The sequence below is a fragment of the Leuciscus leuciscus genome, assembly GCF_965113295.1.
Source record: "Leuciscus leuciscus genome assembly, chromosome: 22".
Classification (NCBI taxonomy): Eukaryota; Metazoa; Chordata; class Actinopteri; order Cypriniformes; family Leuciscidae; genus Leuciscus; species Leuciscus leuciscus.
This window is the reverse complement of record NC_138746.1, coordinates 7,019,443-7,038,145: the sequence shown is the minus strand read 5'-3', so window position 1 is coordinate 7,038,145 and position 18,703 is coordinate 7,019,443. Positions and strand designations below refer to the sequence as shown.

Below are 18,703 nucleotides of genomic sequence, written 5' to 3'. Positions count from 1 at the left end.
ATAATACGACTTATGAGACACTGTGTTACTTTAAATTTTGATTCGTTTTTTTACTTAAACGTCCATTCATGCATGTAGTGGATCGTACTAGATTAGCATATGTTTCAGTTTATTAAAAATAAATATATTTAGGTAACATATTGGATGATGTATCGTCCTTTACATGCTAAACTCGTATATAAAGAAGTTAAAAATGATTAGTAAATGTAACATTTTCTGAAGGGGGCACTGTATCCCGTGTACTCAAAGTGTAGGCTATTAAAATCTCTGAAATTTAGTTTCATCGATTTTATCTAAATGGCTTTCAATGGTCACTAGATGGCAGCATCACATTTGAGAACGCAATCGTAATATCGCGAGGTCATCCTGGTCTCTCGCGTCATTATCTATTGTCTATGGTCATTATCCGATTCTTGCACTGTCAATTTGTGCACTCCCACCCTGGGGAAATAGTGAATCATTTCTGGAAAGATGATTTGTTGATTTCAGACAGAAAGTTCTGCAATATGCGTTCGAGGGATATTTTCAGGCTGTGAACGTGATTCGAAATAAAAAAATAAAATTGATCCGGGATTTGGAAATCCCCATGTTTTGCTTTCCAGGATCACCTGATCCGTCTTACTTTTATGTCAGTTTTTTAAAGGAACATTGGATTGGATCACTGTGATCCAAATTTCAGGATTACCAAAGCCTTAAATGGAACCAACAGTGTAGCCTACTGGCTTTGCAAAGAACAACAGCTAGGCAAAATACCAGTGGCCACAAATAGCCATTGCTTGTTTTAATTTTAAGAAACTTTTTTTTTTTTTAAAGAAAATTTTACGATACAAAATGCACATTCATTCAGTAACACTTTACAATAAGGTCCATTAGTTAACATTAACTAAGAATGAACAATACTTCTACAGCATTTATTAATCTTAGTTAAATGTTGATTTCAACATTTACTAATACATTATTAAAATCAAGATTTGTATTTAACGCAGTGTGAACTAACATGAACAAACAATGAATAGCTGCATTTTTATTAACTAACATTAACAAAAGATTAACTAATACATTAACAAATGTACTGCTTATTGTTAGTTCATGTTAGTTAATACATTATACATTTGATTCATTCTAATAACTTGTGTGACAGGCAGACATGAGTTAACTGCAGCACTTCGCTGTCCCTATGTGGTTTCTTCAGCAGCCGTTGCCTGAATAATGTGCTGCTGGAAATTAGACAACATACACACCACAAACCATATCTGGTTAATATTTCCTAACATGGTATTAGGGATCCTACAAGATACAATCTTAAATTTGTTGACTTTGGCTATTGCTCTTTCTACATGCACTCTGTGTTTGGCTATTTTCTTTGTCATCTCAACATCTGGGACTGGCATTTGAAGATTTGACTTTGCAAACGGAGGAATGTTTAGATTAAGGCCAAGCTCCGTCACATCTTTCTCAATGAGAAACCCCTTATCCACCATGAGCCCATCACCTTTCTTAAGGTAGCCACACTGAAGAAGACCTTTCAGTAAATCTTTGATTTTGCACTGTCTGAATAAGTCTTGGTCAGAAATGGATCCTGGGTAAAGTGCAGATGCAAACATAATGGAGCCACGAGGATCACAGGCTATCAGAGACTTAAGTGTGTTAGTAGAGTTGTATTTAGAGCAAGTCTGACTTTGCACTAACAGTGAGCTGGGTTTCTCTATCTTTATCTCTGTGCAATCCAGAATTGCAAAAGTTGTTGGAAACTCTGATTTGTAGTTGCCTGGCATGTTTTCTGTGATGATGTCCCTGTGTGGCCAAACAGACACATCACCTAGCCTATCATGCATGAAGTCAATCCATGAACTAAATAAAGTGCTAACACTTTGCATATCAATTTGAAATTTGAAAGCTAGCTCTTTGAGGTCAAAGTTTTGTCTTAGTCTCATAAGTACAAGTAGAAATTGTTGACGTAAAGGCATATGCTGGATATGCCTGTTTAATTTCTCATATGTCAAGGGGATGTGTGTTTGTGGTAGTGTATCGTTATCTGGTAGTCTGAAAAATCTACACAGTTTGTTAAACTCATCGTAAGTGAACCCAGTGCAGTATCGGAAGTAGTTAGGGACACTGCTGTTATTTATCAACTTGGCTGTTAGTGGGTAAGGAGTCTGACAAGTTCGTATTTTCTCCCTTAGCAAGTCATTTTCTTTTTCTTTTTGAGCAAGAAGAGTCTTCAGTCGTTCCAGTTCCTCCTGTTTTTCTTTCATCTGGGGTTTGTAATCTGTGCACTCTGTAAAAATAAGAATGAAATGATTAGAACTAGTGTTTTATTAACACAGGACATAAACAAAATGTAAATAACTCAAAAACATTGCAATATTTTTTGTTCTTCTTTCTTGTGTGTGTAGCTCCCATTATTGGACAACACTTTGCCAAGATCCTCCCTATCAAACCCTACTGATGATTTTCCAGTATTCCCTCACAGCCAAGCACTTTCTGCACGGTCCTAACAAAAGATCAGATGAAATGCTATAATGCCATGATGGTCTCAAGGTCTCAATCTGAGGCACTGGAGAAACAAACCAGACAACAGAGCATCAACAACAACTGGCATTGTGTACGCTCTCCTCGTCTTACTTCATCCTCTTTCAAGAGAGTATCCTCCAGGAAAGCAGACTATAAGCAGCTTGCCACCAGCATGCCAAGGAAGAAGACACTGCAAACCTCAGCAATGAAGAGAGGCCTGGCGCTTGAGCCAGTTGCTGCAGCCCAATACACAGGGGTCACAAGAAAATGAAGTGTACATGTGTGGCTTTGTCGTCAATCCCAACACCCGCCATTTAGGTACATCTCCTGACAGGAAAGTCCTTCAGCTTGGCTGCGACAAAAGCTATGGACTTTTAGAAATGAAGTGCCCAGACCAGTACAGCTACAGTTTGTAAATACCTCCAAAAGCACAGTGGTGACGCATACAGTCTCAAACTTAATCATGAATACAATTACCAAGTTATAGGACAGATGGGAATAACTGGGATGCCATGGTGTGACTTTTTTGTGAAATGTGACAATGACTACCATCTGGAACACATTCAATTTGATGCAGAAATGTGGGGGGAAATTAAATCTAAACTAGACTGGTTCTTTTTTTTTTTTAGCATTTCCTACCAGCCCTGTGCAGTTAGACATCACTAACAAAAAATAAAACACATACCAATTTCAGTGACCAGAGTGCTCTCCTCTGTAGTGGTATCCTCCATTAATGATTCTGTTGCCATCTCTCCTGTAGTACCCATGTCTTGTAGATCACCCCCGACACTGTTAATGTAATTTATACACATTTGATATTTTTCTAAATAATATACTTAGCAGGCTATATAACATCTCATGTGAATGTAATTTGTAATGTCATATGTATAAAATAAAATAAATATTGTTATTGTTTGCTTTTTCTTAATATGAACGACCAAAAGAAAGAAAGAAAAAAAGACCCGTCACGTCATTGGCCCAAGAGAATCACCTGATGTTTTCAGTATTATCCAGCATCCTGTCAACTCGTAGTCTTTTCCTTGGTGGCGGTGGCACTGGTCGCAACTTTGGCGGACGTCTCGCAGGTGTAACGTCATATGTCAAAGCTGGCAGAGGATCAGGGTGAGCGGGTGTCGGCCGGCCATCAACAAAGTGCTGGAGTTTGATGACAGAGGAATGGACTTAATCATCCTAAATTACGTCTTAAATGGATAGTTCACCCAAAAATGAAAATTCTGTCATCATTTACTCACCCTCAAGTTGTTTCAAACCTGTATGAATTTATTTTTTCTGCTAAACACAAAAGAAGATGTTTTGAAAAATGTCTGTAACCAAACAGTTGATGGACCCCAATGACTTCCATAGTAGGAAGAAAAAAAATACTATTGAAGTCAATGGGGTCCATCAACTGTTTGGTTTCAGACATTTTTCAAAATATCTTCTTTTGTGTTCAGCAGAAAAAAGAAATTCATACAGGTTTGAAACAACTTGATGGTAAGTAAATGATGACAGAATTTTAATTTTTGGGTGAACTATCAAGTTCACTTTTGAAAAAACTTTTGCTGATAATTTACTCACCCCCATGTCATCCAAGATGTCCATGTCTTTCTTTCTTCAGTCGAAAAGAAATTAAGGTTTTTGATGAAAACATTCCAGGATTTTTCCACATATTATGGATTCCATTGGGACCCAAACGGTTCAAGGTCCAAATGACAGTTTCATTGCCGCTTCAAAGGGCTTTAAACGATACCAGACGATGAATAAGGGTCTTATCTAGCGAAACGATCGGTCATTTCAAAAATAAAATAAAAAGTTGACGTTTTATAAGCACAAATGTTCGCCTTGCTCTGTTCTGTGATGCGCGTTCGTGACGTCACGTAATACGCAATTACGTTGAAAAGGTCAAGTTTGATGTGTTTACAAATGTGCGGAAGGAGGACCATATAAACATTTTCAAATGTATTTGTGTCAGTTTATCGTTTAAAATGCCCATTTCGTGTGCGCATCCTGAGTGTTTTAATATTAAAAAGCCAAAAAGAACATTTTCTTCAATTTTTCAAGCGTGACCTTTTCAACGTAATTGCGTATTACGTGACGTCACGAACGCGCATCACAGAACAGAGCAAGCCGAACATTTGTGCTTATAAAACGTCAACTTTTTATTTTATTTTTGAAATGACCGATCGTTTCGCTAGATAAGACCCTTATTCATCGTCTGGTATCGTTTAAAGCCCTTTGAAGCGGCAATGAAACTGTCATTTGGACCTTGAACCGTTTGGGTCCCAATGGAATCCATAATATGTGAAAAAATCCTGGAATGTTTTCATCAAAAACCTTAATTTCTTTTCGACTGAAGAAAGAAAGACATGGACATCTTGGATGACATGGGGGTGAGTAAATTATCAGCAAAAGTTTTTTTAAAAGTGAACTTCTCCTTTAAGTATCTTAAAGGAACACTCCGACTTTTTGGGACTTCAGCTTATTCACAGTATCCCCCAGAGTTAGATAAGTCCATACATACCTTTTTCATTTATGTGCGTTCTGTAAGTGTTATTTGACGCACCCACCGCTAGCCTAGCACAAAGACTGGATGTAAATGGATAAGGTAGCATACTAATCCCAATAAGTGACAAAATAATGCAAACATTTTCCTATTTACATGTTGTGATCTGTATAGTCACAGCGTGTACAAATAACAAGGCTATATGAGACAGAGACCATTTTTAATCGTATAAATACTGGGAACTATATTCTCACTAGGCGTAGGAGCACAGCTAGTTGGGCGGAGTGATTAGCGCAGCACACGAGACGCCCTGTTGATGGTTCCGTAAACAAAACAAACGTGACTAACTAGCTAGTAGCGAACGTGACTCGTGATCATGGCTGACTTTGAGGAATTGTCAGAGGAATTTTACTGGGTATCAAACAAAGATCCAGAACCATATAGTTTTGAGCCAGAATACACAGACGAGGAGTTACAAACTTTGGAAGCTGTAAGACAAGATGCCGAACAGATTGATGTCGAGGGGAGAATCAGAACGAACACGGACTGGTGGTGTAAATGTGGAACATTCTATGCCGACAGAAACCGAGTGCCTTTGTTGTAATGAATGGGACCGGGTATTGCCATCAATGTGACCGGGTATTGTCATCAATGTCAAGGCTTGATGACAATCAAAGTATTTGCGTCACTACCACGGAAGATTTCTCTGCCAATACACCCGGCAGTTGTCGTTTTTTTTCTTCCCATTGTGACAAGATCAACTGGAAGAAACGCCACATGCCGAGTGAACCTAATGGTCAACTGTCCACCAAGTAAGTGATTTTGTTATAATGATCATTCATAGTTCAATGAAATTGTAGTATTGCCATTGCATACAGTGTGTCAATACACCAAATATGCACACGTCAACTGACATAACACATTTGAAATAGCCTTTGATGATCACCTGTTTACTTGTAGCTTAGCTATTCATACAAAGTTACGTAATACGTAATAGTGTCACTACTAAGGTTACATTACATTAGCATGGCACTGTTAGTCATCTCAAAACATAACGGAACACTTACCGCAGCAACAGGTGATCCAATTTGTCCGGTCTTTATTATCGATGGGATGGCTGTATCCTTTAGCACACGTTTCATGGTCCGTGTGGCAACTTGCATTTTTTCAAAATAGTCGTCTACAGTAAAATGTTCAGAGCAAACGAAACACTTCTTGATGCTGTTTACAGGTGTGTTTGGATCTATACCCAGAACAAGTAGCCATCGATTCATCAGGTCAGCGTTTTTGGTTGGAATTCTATGAAACATCATAGTATTACCTGGTCTCCCCTGTTTATTGTCGCAGCTCTTTACAATACAGCGAACACCCATGATTTTAAACTATAAATTTACTATCTAGTAATTGCTGACTCTATTACTCCAACTCTGAGCGAACTCTCTGCTCCTCACCACAGGGCGTCTCGTGTGCTGCGCTAATCACTCCGCCCAAGTAGCTGTGCTCCTACGCCTAGTGAGAATATAGTTCCCAGTATTTATACGATTAAAAATGGTCTCTGTCTCATATAGCCTTGTTATTTGTACACGCTGTGACTATAAAGATCACAACATGTAAATAGGAAAATGTTTGCATTATTTTGTCACTTATTGGGATTAGTATGCTACCTTATCCATTTACTGATCCAGTCTTTGTGCTAAGCTAGGCTAGCGGTGGGTGCGTCAAATAACACTTACAGAACGCACAGAAATGAAAAAGGTATGTATGGACTTATCTAACTCTGGGGAATACTGTGAATAAGCTAAAGTCCCAAAAAGTCGGAGTGTTCCTTTAAAAGGAAATTCATACAGTACAGACAAATGTCAGGCAAAACTTCATTAGGCTCGCTAATGTTTAGCTAACTGTTAGCTACCGTAGTTACGTTAAGCTTTTAACAATATATTCCTCTGGTGACGACAAATTGTAAAACATGTCCAAAATAAAACAAAGACTGCGCTACACAGTTAAAAAGGTGCAGTTAGTATAACTGAGTTAACGTTACCTTTGAACACACATAGATGTGTTTGGCTGTGGAATGATTTTTCAGCTTGTCCATACTCAGTTGATGGTGAGGCCGTCCACACAAACGTATCCATTTTATACACTTCTCCAGATTTCTGACAGGTTTAGGGAACGGATGAAATTGTACATTGCCTAGCCTTTCTGGGTACCTGCTGTCTGCGTTGCAAGTGCCATACGAGCACCGTTTCACCATTTTCTAAGTAAATCGCCGATGCTGCTAGTCTACTACTCCTGGTTTGTCGGACTGGTTTGTTTGTCGGACTAAATGGCGGATAGGCACGGGGGCACATAATAACGGCGCTAGGATTGGTCAGATCGCATGTCAATCAACCTGTATAGCGGCGGGATAAGTTATCACTTCTTTGAAAACCCCCCGAGTAAACTAAAATAACCCTGGTATGTGATTGAACCTTCTTGAAAATCTTTTTTTTACAGTCTATGGATTGAACCAAACCGAATCCCCATCCAAAGCACAATGGGTTGTAGGCAACAGTGTTGCCAACTAATTTTCAGGGGAAGTTGCTAAAGGCAGATCGATTTGTTGCTAAAAGTTGCTAAATGACGTTGTGACGTCATTGCGTTATGACGTCATTACGTAATCGCAACGCAAAACTACGCCATTATGTAATACGTAGATATTATTGTTTGTTAAATAAATTATATATATATAATATATATAAAAATATATATATATATATATAAAAAATTTTAACTAAAAAAAGTTGGTTTAGTTACCCAGTAACTAAACCCTAAACCAACTTTTTTTAGTTAAAGGTGGGGTATGTAATTCTCTTTTTTGGCCATTTTTTCAAAATCACTTGAAATCCTATCCCTAACCCACTTACAGCCACTGAGTTAGAAGCACTGACATGAAAATTAAGCAATTTACTCATCTGTGGAACGGGCAAGACTCGAAAAACTCCAGCCAATCATTTCCAAGACCACCTAGAATCATTGGACAGTAAGTGCGTCAATCAAACGGTCGTACCATACCCCCCTCCCCCATCCATGTCCATGCTCTTCGAATGGGTGGAGTCAAAGGAAAGAAGGTAGGACCATTTGAGTTGTGTATTTTCAAAATCTGCCAGCCGTTTTGCAAATCACATACCCCACCTTTAAAAAAAAGAAGACCTAAAACAACTTTTTTTAGTTAATGATCTGTAAGACTGGGGCTTTATTAATGCTGTTCATTTATTCAAGTAATTTATTTGACATTTGGGTATAAAGTGTTTTAATTCTACAATATATGCTGTAAAAAGGCTGTTCAACCTCTTCAGGTAGAACGGTGACTACTGCAGTTCAAATTTCCTATTGGAAGTTGTGGTGCCCTTACCAGCTCACCACGCCCTTGCGAGTGTTGTTTGGATTAGAGTCACTTTCCAAAAGTTGCTAAAAGTTGCCAAATAAACTAAAAAAATTGCTAAATTTGTTGCTAGGTGCTTTTTGAAAAAAAAGTTGCTAGGGTAGTCTGAAAAGTTGCTAAATCTAGCAACAAAATTGCTAAGTTGGTAACACTGGTAGGCAACGCTCTGGCGCACCCCACACCCTTGAGTTAACTAAAAAAAAAAAAAAAAAAACTTTAACTCAAACTACTATGACGCACAACAAAATTACTAAAACTTTAAAATAAAAATGAAAACTAATTTAAAATATGAATAAAAACTACAATAGTATCCCATTGATACTAAAATATCACTGCAACATTAACCTAAAGTGTTAAACTAAAAAACATGGTGAAAGTGTGAGACAGATAATCAAGTTGAGGCTTATATAAAGGGGTTTGAGTGATTTTAATAATCATTATCTAACCTGATGAAAAACAGTGTGAACTTTTATTTTTTAAAGATTTGCCAATTGCATAATTATGCAAAAACATGAGAGCTTTGTGCATGAAAGACCCATAACTGGCAGATCAATGTAATGCCTCTTTTCTCTCCAATCTGGTAGGAAGAATTGAGTAGCATAAATCAAATGAATTGAAATGTAGAGTGTGTATATGAGAATGGTAACCGTGACTGTTTTGGTCGAGATGCTCCTTTATCAATACACACAAATTCCAGATCGGTTGAAGAGTAACATTTACATTTATTAGTATCTTTCACAGTGGCTTGCTGCCACCACGCACACTATGCCAAACTCTTTAGGCCCACACCCACTCTCTGCACATGTGCAAACATATACTAGACAGGGTTTCCACTACTCTATAAAACCAGCCACTATCATTACAGTGACAAGATGATTGACAGTCGAGTTTACTGTGACAGGATGCATGTAACTGCTACAACCTGGTCTGATAAAGATGCAGTTATGTGGTAGTATGTCCCAAAACTTCTGTTTTCTCCTACACACTCAAAGTGTTTACTTTTTCTTCACAGACAAAGTACATTATTTTAGGGCATAGCATTGCACAATTAGCATTCAGAACTTATGTTCCTGAAACTTGACCATGTTACTCCCTCTAGTGGTGATGAGTATCATCATGTATGATTGGACCAACATAAATATTCCTTACATAGAAATTTGTATCTGTAGTCTAGAATGTTTCTTTAAGAAATTATTTATTATTATTTATTATTATTTATCAGATCAAAGCCCTTAGCCAGCGCCAGCAAGGACGCTGGACGACCTGGGAAGGAGTAATAAGCAGGACCGTAGGTTGGGCCGACATGTGGAAGATCTCCCAAGCCAGGCTGAGTTTCCTCATAAGGTCCACCTACGACACCCTCCCAAGCCCCAGCAACCGCTGTCTGTGGTATGGCTCAGAGGAGAGTTGCCAACTTTACAATGTCCCAAATTCGAGCCTACAGCACATCCTGTCAAGCTGCAAAAAAGCACTGACCCAGGGTCGGTACAGGTGGCGCCATGACCGAGACCTGCGGAAGCTGGCAGAGATCCTTGAGGTACGCAGGGCGGAATCAGCCTGTGAGCGCCTACCACCGACTTCAAGGCGGCCGATCCACTTCGTCCGAGAGGGAGGAGGGGCCCCCAACATCACGCAGCCACAGAGATCAGCCCTGGCTGGCAGTTGTGAGTGGAACCTTGGAGTGGACCTCGATCGGCAGCTCAGGTTTCCAACGGAGATCACCACAACCAACCTTCGACCAGACATTATTGTCTGGTCTCCCACAGCCCGGGCAGTAATTTTAGCAGAGCTCACAGTCCCATGGGAGGGAGGAAAGGAGGCAGCCTTTGAGAGGAAAAAAGATTGGTACCTTGACCTCACAGCCGAATGCAGAGAGGCTGGGTTGTCAGCTGTCAGCTACCCAGTGGAAGTCGGCTGTAGGGGGTTCGTGGGAGCATCCACCCAGCGCTTCCTGAAGAGCATGGGAGTCACCGGGCCCAACATCAGAAAGGCTTTGAAAGAAAGCAGGGAAGCTTTTGGCTTTGGATAAGTAGGAAGGACCAGGCAAGGGTCCTAGGGTCAGCTGCAGGGGGCGGCAGAGATGAGATGTTCCGGGATTAATGGAGCGAAACATCAGTGAAGGGTGGCTCCCGGCTGACGACCATGCAGTGGCACCGTTGGAGGTGCGGCAAGCAGAAATGCTCAGCAGGCAGTCACTTGCCTGTGCTACCTCCTTTAAAAAAAGATAAAGGATAAAGCTCTTGGGTGTCCTGTCTGGGGATCCCAAAGGGAAATACTACGCTCTGAAGAACATGACAGATGCCGAGCAGCAGCAGCTCATCAATGAACATTTCCTGTTCGACAAGCCTGTGTCTCCCCTGCTGCTGGCCTCAGGGATGGCCCGACACCAGGAGCATCTGGTCAGTGTTCTAGATTGTCCTTAATGCACTGCTTGTGCTACTTTTGTTGGGAAGAACCTACTTCCTGTCAATTTGTTCCAGATCCTACAAATACATGCAGCAACAGCAATTTGATCTGCATATTTTTAGCAGTCTTACACTAAAACCATGCAGCATCACATGCCGCTGCTGTGACGCTGTACACACGCTTCCAGTGTGAATACTCGCACGAGTCTACTGCTGTAGTGACGATGTAGTTGCGCGCCGCTCACGCTTGCGGTGTGAAAGAGAGGTTAGGGTTTGATGACTGATGATTTGTTAACTCACTGACTAATTCACTCTGGACACATCCACATGAAAGTGTGACATCTGCAGTGAACAGTCAATCACAAAACATGAATTTGATTTGATCCACTTTCTGAAGATTGAGAGATCTTTATATGAATTATAATAAATTGAAACATTTACAAGGCAGGAAAAAAAGCTGCCACCACTGAAGTTTAAGAAGGCAGTTAAAAGAAAGTATCTGACTGCTCATAGCCGATTGATGCAGTTTTAGTTTGCAATCTTTTAAGGCCCATTCACACTATGAATAAAAACAGTAACTATATTAGCGTTCATATATCCTCTAAAACCGGCTTTGTGAAATAGGCCACATATCATTGCTCGTTATTGTTATGCTATGGACTTCCCTATTCTCACAGAATTGGTATGATTATTAAAACTTTATAGTTATACTTTTTGTTTTTTGCTCATCGCATTGCAAATAATTTTTTATTGCCAGTACATTCTTTTGAAACCGCTTTGAGAAGAACCTTTGTGGAGACCATCTTGTCAAAGTTTAAATAACAACTGGATTTAGCATCTTGTATTGAAATACACTAATTACAGATATTTTAATTATCCTCAGACTTCTTCCTCATAAATGTGCTTTATCTTGTAAATTAAATTTATTTCTGGTGTACGCAAGACACTTTAGATAAATAATGGCTTGAAGAGAGCTGCAAAAAACTCTGATTGTTCTTTCAGATTGAGGATTTGTTCAAAAACAAGGGTCACTCGTTCATGTGGAATGAACACCTTGGCTACGTCCTCACCTGCCCATCCAACCTCGGCACAGGCCTGCGTGCAGGAGTGCATGTCAAACTGCCTAATCTCAGCAAGTACCGCCAGTTTGAAGAGATCCTTAAGAGACTGAGGCTGCAGAAACGTGGAACAGGTAAGAACTGATTTCAGCTGGAGAACATTTAACAGCACATTATTATTACTACCGAGCATTGAGAACGGGCATCTCCAATGCTGACCGCCTGGGCTTCTCTGAGGTGGAGCTGGTGCAGATGGTGGTGGATGGAGTCAAGCTGATGATCGAGATGGAGAAACGGCTGGAGAAAGGCCAGTCCATTGATGACCTTATGCCTGCCCAAAAGTAGACTGCATTTCAACCTCACTTCACACATTCTTCTCTCTCCACCTCCCCTCACCTTTGTTAACTGATTGATTTGAATGTTTGTTGACTTGTTCTTGGAAGAAATGTTTTATTTAAGGGTCCTTTGTATCTGCTCTGGTCAGCTCTTGTTACACATAGATGTCACAGGGCAAAACATGGATGAGAATATCCGAAAATAAAATTTGGCCCGTGATAACTTGCTTTTTGTCTTTATTCCCTGTTCTAAACTGTTTACAATTCCAGGGTTCCCACATTAATTTAACTTTTACCTGTTAAGTTTTACAGTTATTCATGATTTAAGAATTATTCAAGGACTAATTGTTTTATAGAATCATAATCAAAGTTTTATAGAAATCATTCACAAACTGCAATTTCTACCAAATGTAAAGGTTCAGAACTGAATACGGTTAAAGATATATACATTACACACAAAGTGTGTGTTGTTTAAGCAACATCTCTTATTATTAATGTTATAGACATTTATTTATACATACAAGTAGTACCAGATCAGCATATTAGAATGATTTCTGTAGGATCATGTGACACTGAAGACTGGGGTAATGATGCTGAAAATTCAGCTTTACCATTACAGGAATACATTGCATTTTAAATTAACTTTTTTATTGTAATAAAATTAGTTTTACTGTATTTTTGGTCAAATAAATGCGGCTTTGGTGAGCATAAAACTTATTTACAAAAAAAACAATAAATCATACCAACACCAAACTCTTGAAACTCCTACCATTTTCTTTGATCTCCAAGTTGTGGACCTAAAGCTCATGTGATCCAGAGTCAGAAAAAAAATACGAGTTAAAGATAAAAAAAGAGGCAATACAAATATTGAGATCATTTTGTAGCTGTATTAGATCTCTGCTATGAACACCGTGACGAGTTACAGAGAGTTTAATGGAATCTGTGGTGAGTCTTTTAAGTGAAAGATTACAAGATGCCCTCTTGGTTTCAAAGAAATCCAACAAAACAGTATGAAAATGTGTAATTACCGCATAAAGTACAATATTTACACAAAAAATACACTTGAGTGGGCAATAACGTGAAATAAATTATAAAACATCTAAATGTTGCTCTTAATAACATTCAAACAGTGAAACTGAGCTCAAATCAGGTTTACTGCAGCCGTTTTCACAGACGAGCACCCTCAATACACAGAGGTGCAGAGCAAATTTTCAAAAAGTCCAGATTCGGGTGCACCCTTTACACAAGAGCCGCCCAAAACACGCAATACTTAAAACCACCACAGAATAGTGCCCGTTTAAAAGCTAAAATAAAACAAAACCCCACAAATCTCCATCTAGTGTCCATTTCCTGAATGATCAGTCTCAACTCATCAGTCTGAAGTGGCGGTGATGGTAATGAGTTGGTTCATCGCTGAACATTCTCAGATGTGCATACAAGCGTAACACTGAAAGGTTCAAACCTGTTCTTTTTACAGCATTTAACAACTTGCGCAATAATACGATAATTGTGACCAATGTTAAAGAAATTATTGCTTTAAGCAATGTTACAGTATATACATTTTTTCAAATACATGTTAAGTGGTTTATTTAAAAAAAAAAAAAAAATTGGGAACTGCTACTTAACGATTGTACAGCTTAATTTATTTGTCTATATTGAACTGAACAATTTCATAAATTCCTCTATGTAGTAAGATTAAAGATATTCATAGCTTGAGTTCGCCTGCAACTTTGGAAGCAATGTTTTTAAAAGCGATGGAGTTGCCAGATATCCTCTTAAAACGGACACCATTAAGTGAGAGCCGGGGCAGTTTGCAAACCTCCATCTCCCATTGGACGAGGCTGTCGGAGCGGCTGTCCCCATGGGTACAGAGAAGCAGAAAGCATTCTTGCTGCTGGTAACTGCAGCTGTTGGCGTCCAGAACTTTGCGGATCTCATTTATGATGTCGGCTGGCTCCAAGGTGCTGGTGGTGTTCATACTCCAGGTGAAACGGAGAGAGCGGGGTTTCCCGTCTTTTCCATCTTTCCCTTCATCTTTCTGCTGATCCCCAGATACATGGCGACTGCGAGACGGAGCGGAACGGGAATGGAAAGAGAGAAAGGGTAGGTTAAGGCAATGGATAAAGATTATTTTATATACTGAGGTTACTTGTACACGAAGACTTGAATCACAATGGTAGAGATGAATCACTGCAGCGGATGCATGCATGGGTTATCAGCACACATGGGAATTAATGGCAATCAAATGCACAGCAAACTAAGTCATGCATAGAAGCAGCTCCTTTTTAATGCTATATAACATGAATTAAGGCTGGGCAAGTCAGTATTTTTCTACATGTTAATATTTAAAAATACACCACCAAAGTCACACTTCAGTGAAAACTGAATAATTGTTGAATTAGTCAAATGTATCAAATAAACAGGTTGAACTGATTTGCAGAAATGAACTGAACTCAAACTCAACAAGACGCCATATTTGCTATGGATATTATAATCAGACTATGATGTAACATTCGAAACTAGAGAATTATTACACTCAGCAAAACTAGTCTAATGACGCTCTCTGGCCAAATAAAGTGCATTAAAATCATTGTGATACTCAGTAGCTATGTTTCCATCCAGTGTTGTGAATTTAACTTTTGACGACAGACTTTGCTCAGGCATTTTAACAACCAAAACAGCATGTCAGATGCAAAAAGATCAGTCCGCTGGCTATTCCAGTTATGCCGTCCCATCTCGCAAAGTCACATGATTTTTTTTGATGCGCATTGAGGAAATTATTCAGCAAATGTGTTTCCATAGTAGTTTATGTGCATGTTTTCTTATCGGCTAAAAAATGTATCCGACTCGAACGAGCACATTCGTTTTTTAAGCGCGTTTTTAGAATTTATGCGCATCTGGCGTATTCATCCAGCTGTTTTTTTATGCGATATCCCAAAATGCACATAAAAATAGGTGGTTGGAAACATAGCTAGTGTTAATTAATTTCAAATAACCAGCTGAATCAATGTGAAAGTACAGAGAATATTCAATATTAAATATCGCCCAGCCCTAATGTAAATGGAAAAAAAACAACAACAAAAAAACACATCACTCGAGCATTCATTATTAAAGCAGACTAATGGCCCTCGTGCTGTACACACTACACTAAAATACACTCGGATATCTCATACAGTGGGAGACAGAAAGTACACATCCACAACACACTAAAATAATGAGCCAGGAGAGGAAATAAGGGTTTCCAAAGTCACGACACCTCACCTTGAGCCCTCAAATCTCCCGCTTCTCTCAAACTCGGTTGAGACTCTTTTATTGTTAATTTGTCGAAAAGTTAGAGATCACAATGCAGCAAAAAAGGAATGGATAGAGAGAAAAAGGAAAAGGAAATAATTTTTAGTCATTTTAGAGCAAATCACTACACACACAATGAGATAGATAGATAGAAAGAGAGAGTGAAAGAGATAGCAAAAAAAAAAAGAAGAGGTAAGCAGAAAAAGTGAACCTCCCATAGACTCAATGTCACCAGTACGCTGGATCAGACAAACACAAAAACAACTTGAACAAGACTCTTACAATCAACAGTTTTTCACCATGCACTCAATTGAACTGCCATGCTGCTTCCTTCAAAGAACAATATACATCTAGAAGTTCACTGAGAGAGTGCATGATGGGTAAAAGCCTATTCTGAGCGCTGGATGTGAGACATTGGCTGAGACCTGACATCAGACGCATATACAGATATAGAGGACGTGTCTGTACATATACTGTGCTCTTCGCATGCCAGAGGGTGCGTCGTCCTTATGGATACACCATCGTGTCGGACTAAAATCGACAGACAAAACAATCGTTCGCTTTCTCACTCTCACACACACAGCCTTTCGCTCTCCATTAAACACAATGTGAGGTTGTAGCTGTGGTTTGTGTGTTTAAACGAGCCCTTACTCTAGACACTCTTCATCTGCGAATTCTTACAACTGCCTATAGCCAGAGCTGCTGAATCTGGAAGAAAAGAGCAGTTCAAAGCCCACAAAAAGAAAAAAAATTAAACTGGTGGACGGAGCTAAAACAAAAAGCCAATACAGAGCCACATGTTTAGAGACAGGGTTCCCACTCATTCAAATTCACTAATGAAAACTGATTCGCTAATGAATCATTTAAACCCAATTTGTGAATTGGTTTGACTGATATATTGGCAAGATTCGTTTCAAATGTGTTAATATCCTTGACGTCAGTATGGTGTGAAATATTTGAGCAAAGCATACCCTACTGCAAAAAAATTATGAAAAACTAAAACAGAAAAACTTAAATTTAGGAAAAAAAAATAATTGCCATTATTTATTTATTTACATCTATCTATCTATCCATCCATCTATCTATCAAAAATGCTAATATTTTTTAATTATAATGTTAATTTCTATTAGACGAAGATCATGTGACACTGAAGACGAGTAATAACGCTAACAATGCTTTGCCATCACAGGAATAAATTTAATTTTAAAATATATTACAACACAAACTAGTTCATTTAAATTGTAATAATATTTCACAGTATCACTGTTTTACTGTATTATTGATCAAATAAATGCAGCCATGGTGAGATTAAGAGACTATTTTCAGAAACATTAACGTTTCCAAACTTTTGACAGGAATTTTTTTATTTTTTATTATAATGGTAATTTTTATCATACATTTTGTTATTTACATTTTTATTAAATATAATTTGTGTATGAATGTATACATGCATGTATGTATGTATGCATGTATGTATGTATGTATGCATGCATGCATGTATGCATGTACAGTATCTCACAAAAGTGAGTACACCCCTCACATTTCAGCAAACATTTGAGTATATCTTCTCAAGGGACAATACTATAGAAATGAAACTTGGATAGATTTTAGAATAGTCAATGTGCTGCTTGTATAGCAGTATATATTTACTGTCCTCTGAAAATTGAGTATACCCTAAGTGAACATGTCAAAACTGTGTCCAAAGTGTCAATATTTTGTGTGAGCACCATTGTTATCTAGCACTGCCTTAATCCTCCTGGGCATGGAGTTCACCAGAGCTGCACAGGTTGTTGCTGGGATCCTCTTCCACTCCATTATGACATCACGGAGCTGCTGGATGTTAGACACATGGCGCTTCTCCACCTTCTGTTTGAGGATCACCACAGGTGCTCAATAGGGTTCAGGTCTGGAGACATACTTGGCCACTCCATCACCTTCAGCTTCCTCAGCAAGGCAGTTGTCATCTTGGCGGTGTGTTTGGGGTCGTCATCATGCGGTTCGGCCCAGTTTCTGAAGCAAGGGCATCATGTTCTGCTTCATAATGTCACAGTAAATGTTGGAATCCATGTTTCCCTCAATGAAGCTCAGCTCCCCAGTACCAGCAGCACTCATGCAGCCCCACACCATGATGCTACCACCACCATGCTCGACTGTAGGCAAGACACAATTTTCTTGGTACTCCTCACCAGGGCATTGCCACACATGCTGGACACCATCTGAGCCAAACAAGTTTATCTTGGTCTCATCAGACCATGGGACATGGTTCCAGTAATTCATGCTCTTCGACAGGTTGCTTTCAGCAAACTGTTTGCAGGCTTTCTTGAGAGCCAGCTTCAGAAGAGGCTTCCTTCTGAGACGACGGCCAAGCAAACCGACTTCTTGTAGTGTGCGGCGTATGGTCTGAGCACTGACAAGCTGACCTTCTGCTTCTGCAACCTTTAAGGCAATGCTGGCAGCACTCATGTGTCTGCTTTTTGAAGCCAGCTTCTGCACCTGACGCACAGCACGAGGACTCGACTTCTTTGATTGATCCTGGCCTGTACTGTAACTCAGTTTCAGGGTGTTGCCAATCTTCTTATAGCCAAGGCCATCTTTGTGGAGAGCAACAATTCTAATTCTCAAATCCTTAGAGAGTTCTTTGCCATGAGGTGCCATGTTGAACATCCAGTGGTCAGAACGAGAGAATTGTACTCAAAGCACAAATTTTAACTGGTGTAATTCAAGATATACAAATTTGTATGGTCCTGTCAAGCAGACAAAAACATGATGATGATGAATATGACGTGCTTTGCATGGTTAAACGACGTACAGCTATTATCACTTAGGGTGTACTCACTTTTGTTGCCAGCTATTTTGACAATAATGGCTGTTATGTTGAGTTATTTTCAGAGGACAGTAAATATATACTGCTATACAAGCAGCACATTGACTACTCTACAATATATCCAAGTTTCATTTCTATAGTATTGTCCCTTGAGAAGATATACTAAAAGGTTTGCTGAAATGTGAGGTGTGTGTGTGTGTGTGTGTGTGTGTGTGTGTGTGTGTGTGCGCGCGCGCGCATGTTCATATTATTATACACACTTGTGTTTTATATACACTAAGTGTTTCCATAATAAAAATTACTCCTGGAAAACACAATTTTAAAATTTCCTGATATTTCCAGGTTTTCCATG

The 18,703-nt window shown here is 39.1% G+C and overlaps 3 protein-coding genes across 12 annotated transcripts in view; 1 reads left to right on the top strand and 2 right to left on the bottom strand.

Moving 5' to 3' along the window:
• Positions 1-25: 25 nt before the first annotated feature.
• On the bottom strand, positions 26-7,482 carry LOC309486318 (uncharacterized protein; the record flags this gene model as incomplete). Of its 3 annotated transcripts, XM_082153569.1 has the most annotated exons (5): positions 26-2,278; positions 3,200-3,303; positions 3,506-3,669; positions 5,036-5,088; positions 6,085-6,203. In XM_082153569.1, the coding sequence occupies 4 exons, from the start codon at positions 5,042-5,044 to the stop codon at positions 1,176-1,178; spliced, it is 1,380 nt and encodes a 459-aa protein (XP_082009695.1). In that variant the 3' UTR covers positions 26-1,175. The 3 variants fall into 3 exon arrangements, with proteins under 3 accessions (XP_082009695.1, XP_082009694.1, XP_082009693.1); XM_082153568.1 differs by lacking the exons at positions 5,036-5,088; positions 6,085-6,203 and adding an exon at positions 7,056-7,482; XM_082153567.1 differs by lacking the exon at positions 5,036-5,088 and having other exon boundaries at positions 6,085-6,390.
• LOC309486321 (creatine kinase, testis isozyme-like) lies at positions 5,096-12,459 on the top strand. 3 transcript variants are annotated; one of them, XR_014201472.1, is made up of 3 exons: positions 5,096-5,829; positions 9,661-10,837; positions 11,846-12,459. XR_014201472.1 is itself a non-coding variant. In XM_082153571.1 (2 exons), exons 1-2 carry the CDS (start codon positions 10,730-10,732, stop codon positions 12,044-12,046), a joined length of 309 nt encoding a protein of 102 aa, XP_082009697.1. In that variant the 5' UTR covers positions 8,658-10,729; the 3' UTR covers positions 12,047-12,459. The 3 variants fall into 3 exon arrangements, 1 of the variants encoding a protein (XP_082009697.1); XR_014201473.1 differs by lacking the exon at positions 5,096-5,829 and adding an exon at positions 6,635-6,772; XM_082153571.1 differs by lacking the exon at positions 5,096-5,829 and having other exon boundaries at positions 8,658-10,837.
• A 644-nt stretch (positions 12,460-13,103) lies between these two features.
• The window catches only part of mark3a (MAP/microtubule affinity-regulating kinase 3a), a 35,234-nt gene continuing 29,634 nt past the window's right edge, over positions 13,104-18,703 (bottom strand). For 2 of the 6 annotated variants that reach the window (XM_082153563.1, XM_082153564.1), the window contains 2 exons: positions 15,498-15,542; positions 14,077-14,299 (listed from right to left, as the gene is read on the bottom strand). In XM_082153563.1, the coding sequence (XP_082009689.1) occupies positions 14,211-14,299; positions 15,498-15,542 (134 nt within the window). In that variant the 3' untranslated portion in view covers positions 14,077-14,210. Of the gene's footprint in view, positions 14,300-15,497; positions 15,543-18,703 lie in introns of all 6 variants that reach the window. The other 4 variants (XM_082153561.1, XM_082153562.1, XM_082153565.1 and 1 more) reach the window with 2 other exon arrangements.

Excerpts from the sequence above, each read along its gene's own strand:
- LOC309486321 (XM_082153571.1), top strand. The coding sequence starts at position 10,730 with ATGACAGATGCCGAGCAGCAGCAGCTCATCAATGAACATTTCCTGTTC. Across the intron at positions 10,838-11,845 it reads CCCGACACCAGGAGCATCTG|ATTGAGGATTTGTTCAAAAA; the intron begins GTCAGTGTTCTA and ends TTGTTCTTTCAG.